The sequence below is a fragment of the Amblyomma maculatum genome, chromosome 11 (assembly GCF_055883805.1).
Source record: "Amblyomma maculatum isolate TAMU_Amacu chromosome 11, ASM5588380v1, whole genome shotgun sequence".
NCBI classification, from domain to species: domain Eukaryota; kingdom Metazoa; phylum Arthropoda; class Arachnida; order Ixodida; family Ixodidae; genus Amblyomma; species Amblyomma maculatum.
Genome location: NC_139354.1, coordinates 156,303,021 through 156,313,791, shown reverse-complemented (window position 1 = coordinate 156,313,791; position 10,771 = coordinate 156,303,021). Strand labels below are relative to the sequence as shown.

Sequence of the window (10,771 nt, the reverse complement as noted above, 5' to 3'; positions counted from 1 at the left end):
TTATAGTTTGTTACCGCTGCCTGTCGGCCCGCCCTTCAAACCCACTGCGGCTTTGGCAGGCCAATGATGTGATGCTGGTAAAACTCTGTGATAAAGTTTATTATTTATTACGTACTTGTAGCACTTCCACGGCTTTTTTTTACGCAGTTGGCATGTAACTTCTGTCTCGGGCCTTGTAAAGGCTTTTGTGTAACTTTTATGTCAACAGAGTTCTTTTTCTGGGAAGTAAAGATGCGCTACGGACATTTACATGAATAGCTTTGTCATTTTAGACCTCGTTCTCCAGAACACCTAGTGCCGATGCTATGAGCATAGTGACAGGCATGTCTCTGGCAGGGGACATCACTCTTTTCGTCGCGTTGTGTGACGTCATGGCACCAACTGACATTGAGCTGCCAACACAGGTTTCAGCACTAACATTGCAGAGTCAGGTTGGAATCCAGCTTTCCAGGACAGTTCAGTTACGAAGTAGTAACGCAGGCATGATCGGACGGCTTCGTTATGCGAGTTTCTGCTTAGACTGGAGAGCGAGTATGAAAGCGAGAGAGGGTCCATCACGGGGGCCGGTAAACAGGAGCTTCTTACCTACAAAGTGTCTTCCGTTTGTTTGTTGTCTCTCATCTGCATGCAGAGTAGAAGGAAGCGACGATATACTGATCAAGTGTGTGTTAATGAAGCCTTTATTTTTATGACAGTAGGATGAATTGAACACCGTTATAAACGTGTATATGCACATAGACGGCCATAACTAGAATGATATAATGGAAATGGTCACCGGAAAATCCCTAGGTAACTATATTGGGCATAACAAAAAATACTTAAGAACCTCAGATGTTATAGGCACAAAGGTGACAAAATGTCTGCAGTTCTTGACATATGACATCCAACATAAGAATAATATTTGCCGTATCACAGTTACATTACTGACCCAATTGCGCAGTTTATGATGTATTCCATAACAGCTCACTCAGGCGTCGGCTCATATAATTAGCAAAACCGATTTTTTTTTCGTTACGGAAACCAACAACGAGCTTTCTGGAACTCATACAGCGAATTGATAGTTTTCCACAGGCGTGTAGAATTTGCACAAAATATAAGAAATTCGGTCTGAACTGTTTTACATGAAACTGCGGGATGGGTCATAAAGCATGTGTGATCGTAACATTTTGCTCATTCATGTGTCTCAAGAGCCTCAGGTTGAAATGAAATCATAATAGGTGAAAGAATAGACATACTAGGGCTGTGTCCGAAAACATCAGAGCAAGGTTTGCTCGTAACAAATTGTCGCCTTGGCTTCATTTTTACTACAAAGAAACTGCTGTAGCGATATGAAGGATGATTGATTCATCTTTAGTGAAATTAAAATTGGTGCCCTCTGAAGCGTACGGCCACGAAAAGTATGCGGTTGGCTATGTATTCTACAGTGTACACAACAAGAATGGTGAAGCCCATGAGTTGAGGTCCTCTCCCAAACAGCCACATAAGAATTACATTCATAAGTACTTGGCGACATAACATTTCTCACCATAACCTAGCCTATATGAAATCAAACACTGCAGAAATTTCAGGAACATAGATTTATGTTACAGGCTATGTATGTCAGCAGTACTGAAAATTCCCTGCCAAGAGGAAACGCGTAGTCAAGCTGCGTTTTAATTTAAGTATGCCTGCCATGAATGAGCACTAATACCTCGGCGAAAAATAGAAGAGAAGGCAATAAGGCATAAAACTTCTAGCAACCAAAACTGACAATCTCCGCAGTTTTGGCATCGGATTCTGTGGTTCGCACCATTTCTCTAGAAAGAAAACGCCAATGCCGTCGATTCCATCGTACTCCGCTATCATGTGATTCAAAGCCATACAACATTTTTCTCTCCTGCATATGTAAGGAATGTTTCATAACATCTAAAGCACAATGATCCTGCCATTCGAAGAGGCAGCAATTTTATGCTGTTAATTTGGGACAAAGTACGTGACGCTTCAAGCCGACGTTCCGTCTTCTTTCTACCCTCTTGTCTCCGTTGTTGCGCTGTTTTTTGCTTACTTATGTACCAACTCGCCGTTTTACAGAAGTCGACGTAGTTTGTCAAGAAGTTGGGAATCTATATCCTGAAGTCTTGACTACTGTAAAAATGAACATACAACTAACCCTCTACAGGGTTCCTCGTAATTCTAACCGCTTTTATGAGCGTGACTACTGTAAATCCTTTGACTATTCTTCTGGTAAGCTATGGAGTTCGAGAAAATAGAAAACCAGCTTAATTCGCAGTTCAGAAACACCACCGTTAAGTATGTTGGCCGTGGTACGATAGAAAGGATGGCTCATTGAGGAAACAACTTCCAGAGTAGTTCTCGTGAAATGATGTTTAGAGTATTTTAACGACTAACACACAAACAATGACCCAAGCCGATTAACGGCAAAAAACGCGCTAGTCTCATCGGCATAGCAATTAATGATTTATCGCTATAAGAAACATTATGAGCATGAAAAGTAAAAAAAAAAAATTATGCATAAAAGCTATTTTCAGGAAAAACAATGTGCAGCACTACTGTGAAAAAGATTGGGGATTTGATATTTTCTACCCCTATTGCAACAAACTCACGCACAATTACAGAATTTCAACATCGATTCATTCACCGCAAGCATGCCACCACACAGGTTTAGATGCGCCATGCAATGCTCAAAGTATGGATGAAACAAGAGACAGTACAGGTGGCAGGTTCTCAACACATGATGAACATACAAAGTGAACGCCTGTATGCAGCAAACACCACATATTTCTGCCTTCCACCAGTATGTAAGCACAAACAAAAAGTACTTTGGCAGGTAATAACGCTTATAGTGAGCTATGTTTACTAAAATAGTTCTTACGAGTATTCTCATATAGATTATAAAATTTCAGAATATAGCTATACAAATTGAGTTTTCACAGTTTGGAGGCACCGCGCGGAAATGTTCAACAGAAGACATTAGGCTCTGAGTTAGAAAATGCAGTCTCAAGAGATGTGTCCAGCCCACAAGGAGGGCTGCGCTTAAAATCCCACCGCAGATTCTCCGCACATATCAGGTGTCTTCTTCAAGACGGCTGGTTTGAATCAATTACGGCATGCACAAACCGAGGCTGCACAAATCTACTCTGTAACCTACGCGAGTGAACGAACTTTCGTTTGCGAATGCCTCAGAGATCCTTGTTGATTTGTACACACTTTCAATAAAAAACATTGCTCAACCGATTGCATAAATAACGAACATTAAAATACTGATCAGCGCAAAAATAGAGCAAATGTGTAAATAAGCGATTCATATATACATGACATTGATGTGCCTCTGCGTTCAGCATATTCCTTTAGCGGTGTAAAGAAGCATGTGTTCGCTTTAAATTCTTCTTAGATTCAGTGACACCATGCAGAGAAAAGGACAGACTTCACATCCGTTGGCACTTATCAGCAAATCTGGGCATAATAGCGACTCTTGCAGGGCTGCTTTTCATTGCTACCGTTTACTTAATTTTTAAATAATTATTTTCTTATCTCAACATGCTTAAGTATTGCAGCACAGCGTACGCTTGTATGTTGGTCCGCAAAGAACCAAAACATTCTTTTGAAAAGTTAACGCAAGGGTAATATAGCAGATGAACTTCTCCAATAACAGATTATGTAGCCTGATTGCTTTCATTGTATTTAATAATAGGAATTATTACCTTTGCTGCGTAATTTCGAGACGTCTTCGGACAAAGGTGCGTACTTTTTTGTTCCATTCGACGAATCTATGCCGTAGTCAGTCAATAAATATCCCTGCGGAAACAAATTTTAAAGCACCATCTGACCTTCTATGCGTACTCAATATGACAATTTGTGACAAAAACGACCAATCGGCTAGAAAGCAGCGCATACGCCTTTGCCACGTTTATTGCTGCGCCCATCGCGACCTCTGTTAACGAAAGCAAACACACTCTTTACTTGAGCCACTTGACGGCGGCAACCAAGGCAATAACAGGCTCCAAAGCGTCTGACATGAACACAGAGCCGAGGAAAATATTCGGCGGCAGCAGACAGTATGCAAGGGGCTACAATACATGTTCCAACCATCACGGCAGCCAGTTTGCCCCAACCAGTGAGGAACGTGGTGGATATTCTGTGCCTATTTGATGCCTCGGGACGATGAACACCTGTGGTGCCTTGGAGCAATGGGAAACAGGCCGGGATGCTTGGCTGTTTTGGGAAAACGGGAACCCTACCTGCAAGAAAAGGTAAACATCGTTAAGCATGAGGAGCTAAGATTCCTTGATTGGCATTTTATTTCTGAAAAGGGTTACATTCCTTTATGCGCAAAAAGTTGCACAGTGCGCATTTCTTTTCTATTTGTTAACCGAGAAAAGAGCTTCGTATAAAAGAAAACTGACCGTCATTATGGCAGCTAGGGTGCCTTGCACTTAAACATTCCACTTGGTGCATTGCCCATATTTTGCTTTGATATCTACTCTGCCGACTTAAAGAGGTGTGGCGACATTTACTCCCGTATTTTAATTTCAAAAAGTCTGCGGGCAGAAGAAGCAAAACACCTGGCCAGAACCTTGCATACAGCCGGCTAATTTATCACAGCATGAAAGCGATTTTACATGCCTCTAAATGATCCCGCGGAAAATAAAAACATGGACCGGCAATGCACCTAAATATATATATATATATATATATATATATATATATATATATATATATAGAATTTTTAGCTCTATTTAGTTCTGTTACTGCGGCAGCAGTATACCATTCACCTTCCCGCGACATTATCTCCTAGTTGCATGATTTAGGCAGCTGTCTTTGAGATGGTGTTTTGGCCTATACAATCCACCGTGTTATTAAAAATATTCTACGAATTTCTTGTTGACAATAAGGCACGACCAGTGCTTGTAGCCATGAAATATCTTTGCAAAAGTGCCAATTATCGTTCACGGGTGAACCTATCCCAAGGATGAATTTTTATGCGGCAGGATCTCCAACGCGCACGTTATCTTTTTCTCCTGTACCTGGAAACTGCGGTTGAATTTTAGCGGCCGACTGTCTGCGTTCTTCAACTCCAGGTGGTTCGCTTTTACTGATCTAATTCACAACTAGCCTACCTTCTTTTTTTTTTTTTTTTTTTGCTGGAGCCAGGATCATCTTGCAGCGCCCCCAGCGCTTTCTTCACGTCGTCCTTAAACGTTCTTTCTATGCAAATTTCTTGATTTGTACCCTCTTTCTTTCATATCCCCAACCAAGAAAGACTTGCACGTCGTATCTTTACTGGGAAGCAATTCTTCCTTCGTGGTTATTTCGATTTCATTTACTTCAACTTTTCGCGACTCTGATCAGCATAAGTACCCTTCCACTCGACTTACATTATTTACAATAGTATCAATGTTCCTGGTTTCTAACTGCGCCAAAAACCTTGACCATGGGCAAAACGTACGGATATTAAAATGAAACTGGCTTGTTTATGCATATTCATGGAATGCACTCTGTATGCCACGCGCATATTTTCCCACTGTGCATTCATTATTCCCGTAGTTGCACAGTTCTCATTCATAGTACCGAGTAAGGTTCCGTTCTGATTGTGTGACCATGAAGATACAAAGTGTGTTCACTGTGCACGGAGTGCTCAAATTATCGGAGGCGACACTGAAATATGTGCATTTTCACTTCACTGATGGTTTTCCGCGCAATAAATGAGCATATGTTAATTATACGTCACACAGGCATGTAGGTGAAACGTTTACTGCCTCTAGCACACAATAAATATTTCTAATCACAACCGCAGCATTTACTTTGTGCTCGATGAACTATTCTCATTTAAAGTGGGTGCCGTCGGGGGTTCTGTGGGCACAAATTTAGGAACGTCACTCAGACAAACGGTGGGCAAGTTTATAAGACTGCGCTGCAGCATTGGTACTTTTCATAATATGTAAAGCACGGCATTTTCTTTTTGACGCTGTTCAAAAAATGACAACTAAACGATCTCATTGCGTACAATATTGGCCGACTACAGCTACACCTGCATAACTTCGCAGAAAGAGCGTAGGATGCAGTTTTTTGTTCTTGAAAGATCAGAAATCTTGCTCAGGTAACGATCATACGCATCCTGACTAAAATCGTTTATTGAACAAACTCAGACGCAAAGGTTCCCTCTGTAGTAAAAGGCAAAGCAAGAGAATCAAGAGTTAGAAGATTCTGCCTAAGTCCTGCATTTACAGAAGCAGCAGGCCCGTGGTATCGTACATACCGAGATCGTACTGCTGCTGAAAAAAAAGCAAATCTCCACTCACGAAGTCCATTGGCGATCAGTACGGCGTCCTTCCCGTCATCTCCGAGCGGCCAAGCACGTCGTCGCATCTTCCTTTGAAAGAACAGCTCTTGTCTTTTTGCCTGTGGGAATCTGCAAAAGAACAAATTACTCAATTCTTTCAACAATACAACTTTCAAAAAGCAGTAAGCTGTTCTTAGATACGGCAAATAAACAGTACAGAAATAAATGGTTGGACCCCGTCGTAGTGGCGCAGTGGTTAGGGCGTTCGACTGATGTGCCCAAGGATGCGGGAGCGGATCCCCGGTCACGGCGGCATCCTCGTGGACATTTATTGCCGTTCTTTCAGTTTTATAAACTTCCCCAGAAGCACGGGAGTTAGCAGCTCTGTTCTGCACCACGTGATCAGTGTTCCTGTGCCTGTCACGAGACGTAATTGGACTACACGGCACTATTCTTAAGGGTATGATATGAACCGCGGGCCCTGATAAGACATTTTCATCCCGCGGGCAGAAACACATTGCAAAGAACGGCAGGTGTGTGAAGAACATATGCCTGCATTGAATATGTTGAAGCTTGCAGAACGCAGATCTGCTCAAGTTTCACTGTCAGGTCACCTTTATTTCTAGTTTCATTCTACAGTGCGCAGACAGAGCAGGATGAACGTGCTTGAAATATTTGTCCTTTTAGAGAGGGCTGTGAAGGATGTCTAACTGTTGAAGCGTCGGAGAAATGTACGGCGCCAAGTTTTCCTCCGCCCAGCGTGTGTTACTCGCCCAAGCCATGTGCCCATCACGTGGGCTGCTGCTCCCGTTCCTGGCGCTTGCTCCCGGGGGTAGTGTGTGCCCCGCGGTGGTCTGGGAAAGTGCACTCCTTGTGTTTTCTTCATGAGCAAAGCAGCATGAGATAAGCACCCTCTGAGTATACAGAGGTGAAAAAACAGCTCGCCACACGCTTCTGCGCAACATATCCCTCTTCAAGGTAGAAAAAAAAAAAACAGAATATGCACAACTGTTTCCATCCACGAGGAGACTGCGGCCTCGTTTTGGCCTTAAAGAAATCTGGCTGACATGTTAGCCATCGTTCGTAACAAAATTCAAAATAGCCCTTACGGTCCATTTCATGCGATGTAATAACGTCTCGCGGCAATGTCTCTTCTCAGCACATTAATAAAAATATCGACTCAGCGACATTGCCAGAAGTGTTCATACAGTGCTGAAGGTGTTTTTAATACTTGGTTACCGGTCATGAATTAACCAGGACGTAATTATTCCTTAAAAGCCCATAGTTTCTTTAAGCCTCATCAACGCACGGAAAAAAGCGCACCGAGCAAGGGTTTTCTGTCGTGTTTACATTGACGAACTAGAAATACTCAGAATATTGCCAATTTCACACTTTCAGCACTTTATTGCTTTCCAATTTTAATGTTATGGATATGAAAACGTATCACTTAATCCTTTGCTTACTGTCTGAGTGAAATTCAATACGGGGTGCTTGCTGCATACAAACAAGAGTTAGCGGCAGCCCTGAGAAATATTACTATTGTCAAAGGCGGTCCCTATACATTGCCTTCAGCCCCGGTACCCACGCTGACTGCCAGAAAACCTCCTGTTTCTCGGAGAAAAAACCGCACCTGCTGCTATGACAAGGGCGTCAGGGGAAAGGGCCAAGAACAAATGGGGGAGAGGACACTGCCGGTCGCAGCTGATCGCTGCTACATCATCGGCTTCAGCCAGAGGGGGAAGCCAACCACGGTGCGCGGGAAGCCCCAGCTGATGCAGGCCGCCCAGCCTCTACTCGCAGAGAGCCCGTTCACTCTGCGGCGCTCTCCAACAGCAGGACCGGTTGGCGCGGGCGGTGGACCCGTCATTAGAAGAGAGAGGCCGCCGAGAGGGGGCCTTCCCGCAGGGGACGCAGCAGCTACACAGCAGCCAACGGTCGTTCCAACCATGGTGGTTCCAACAAACCTGTCTACCTCCCTCTGCTCTCTGCCACCACATCTAGTTCTCCGTACCCTCGCCTCTTGGCAACGATTCCTGTAAGACGACGCGACTCCCTCTTTGCCGCTCATCAGCCGGGCGACGGCGTGAGCATGCGACGTCGCACCTGTGCGCGCCCCTTGCACACGAATCCCCCAGCGACTACTTACTGCTTTATTTTTTTGCGTGGTCGCCGCACTCTGTGCAGTAGCGACGCTGCACTAACTTAACACTGACTCTCTCCATCCCGCCAAGTTTTCCTCCGCCCAGCGTGTGTTACTCGCCCAAGCCATGTGCCCATCACGTGGGCTGCTGCTCCCGTTCCTGGCGCTTGCTCCCGGGGGTAGTGTGTGCCCCGCGGTGGTCTGGGAAAGTGCACTCCTTGTGTTTTCTTCATGAGCAAAGCAGCATGAGATAAGCACCCTCTGAGTATACAGAGGTGAAAAAACAGCTCGCCACACGCTTCTGCGCAACATATCCCTCTTCAAGGTAGAAAAAAAAAAACAGAATATACACAACTGTTACTCATGCCTGCTTGGTTCGCGCGATGCGCTGGTCATTGAGAAGCGGCTAAAATGCTTTTATGCGTGAAGCAGAAAAGTGGTGTTATTTGCTTCTTAACTGTGCAAGAGTTTAAGAGGTACGAATTAAATGTAGTGGTAATAGCACACCCCTTAAGCCGCATTGCAAAGCACGAGCTTTGAGGTCTATGTCTACCACACGCCTCCAGGCCTCCAAAATTACGGCCTCTGTGCTAACCCATTCTAAGAAACATGAAAAAACTAACCGGCATAAACTTTAACATGGAATAACTAAGGTGCGCTTTTTGTGCTAGTTTTTCTGATCTGTTCACCACCTACAATTGATTACCCAAGTTTTCCTTGAAATACTTAGCATGAGAGATGTTTTAAGCAGTTATTGGTGCAGTGGTGAAGTGCTGTAATAATGACATTATCACTTGGCGCAGAACATCATCATCATCAGCCTAACTATACCCACTTCAGGGCCACTACCCAAACTTTGCCTTTTCTTTCTGTTTTTCCTTTTAGCTATCTGCTGTGCTCTCGACAGTAGGTTTGTTTTGGACAGAAAGCGCGCAAAACAAGCGCTTTAAGTAATTAATTCGGTCCTGTGCTAGCTGCATCCTCTTGACCCCTGCGAACTTCTAACCTCATACACCCGCCTTTCTGCCGCCCCCTGCTGCGCTTTCTCTCCCTTGGAATCCAGTTTGCTACCCTAAACGACCATCGGTTATCCTTTCTTCGCACTCCATGTCCTGCCCATGTCCATTTCTTCTTGATTTCCACTAGAATGTCGGTAACTTGAGTTATTTCTCTGATCCACTCTGCACGCTTCCTATCTCTTAATGTTACCCCTACCATTTTTCGTTCCATAGCCCTCCGCGTTGTCCTCAACTTAAGTAAGACGCCCTTCGTTAGCCTTCACGTTTCAGACCCATAGGTGAGTAAAGGTAAGATGCAACTGTTGTATACTTCCTTCTTGTGCAATACCATGACGGCAGAGAACATGGCGCGGAAACTCTGCCACATTTTTTATATGAAAATAAATGCATTTTGCGGACAGCAAATACATGTTTCCGTGTCTCAGTTTTACAAAGTATTGCGTGATACACACGACACCAATAGGCTTGAGTACGTTACTGCTCAGATACAAGAGTTTTCATCACAACTGTAGGCGCAGAATAGGAGCTGCAAAGGAGTCCACATTTGATATTACTGATATGGTTGCCAGTTGAAGAATCGAGAAAATTCTTACCACACGCTTTCCGCAGTAATCCGTTGCTCGTTACTAATGACGCCTGTAATTATGAGGAACTACTTAAAATACGCCTTTCGCATTAGTGTGATATATATTCATGCGTTGTACACGAAACACATTGTCAGCATACCGCTACCAACAATCCAGAAATAATTTTTTCTTTAGGCTATGAAACACGCATTTCTCTGCAGTATCTCGTGTTCACGAAGTGGGCATGCTTATAGGCATTTGTTTCTCGCTGCTACTTGTGTTCCCTGTCAGCTCTGACGTTGCGAGAAAAAAATATATTCCCGCGCTGTAAACTTTAATAGGGCATTTCAGCTAGTAAGGAATTGCGGTTTAGCTTAAGGGAAGATGTGGTGCTAAAATAAACACATTACCCAAAAGAAAACGCGTTTTTAAAGTCTTGTTGTTCTGGATTGTGCTTTTAATAAAGAAACTTCTCCCCATGCATGGCAGTCACCTGCGCAGTACAAGAAATAAACAATTTTTTTTTTTTTAGATATAGGGTGTACTCACCACCGAAAGCGCTTATGAACGTTCATTTCAAGACGTAGTTGTATAGCGGCAACAGTTTGAACGCGGAGCGTATCTTCAACTTAAAGCGCTTGTTTTGCGCGCTTTCAGTCCAAAACAAACCTACTGTCGAGAGCACAGCAGATAGCTAAAAGGAAAAACAGAAAGAAAAGGCAAAGTTTGGGTAGTGGCAACAGCAGGTTGACTGCATATTGAAATT

At 43.7% G+C, this 10,771-nt stretch overlaps 1 protein-coding gene across 1 annotated transcript in view; it reads right to left on the bottom strand.

Annotated features, from left to right (window-relative positions):
• Positions 1-667: 667 nt before the first annotated feature.
• Positions 668-10,771, bottom strand: part of LOC146175233 (uncharacterized) — a 32,889-nt gene continuing 22,785 nt past the window's right edge. Inside the window, exons 3-4 of the mRNA XM_084584678.1 lie at positions 6,300-6,409; positions 668-4,238 (exon numbers count right to left, since the gene is read on the bottom strand). Coding sequence (XP_084440804.1) covers positions 6,315-6,409 — 95 coding nt within the window. The 3' untranslated portion in view covers positions 668-4,238; positions 6,300-6,314. The remainder of the gene's footprint in view (positions 4,239-6,299; positions 6,410-10,771) is intronic.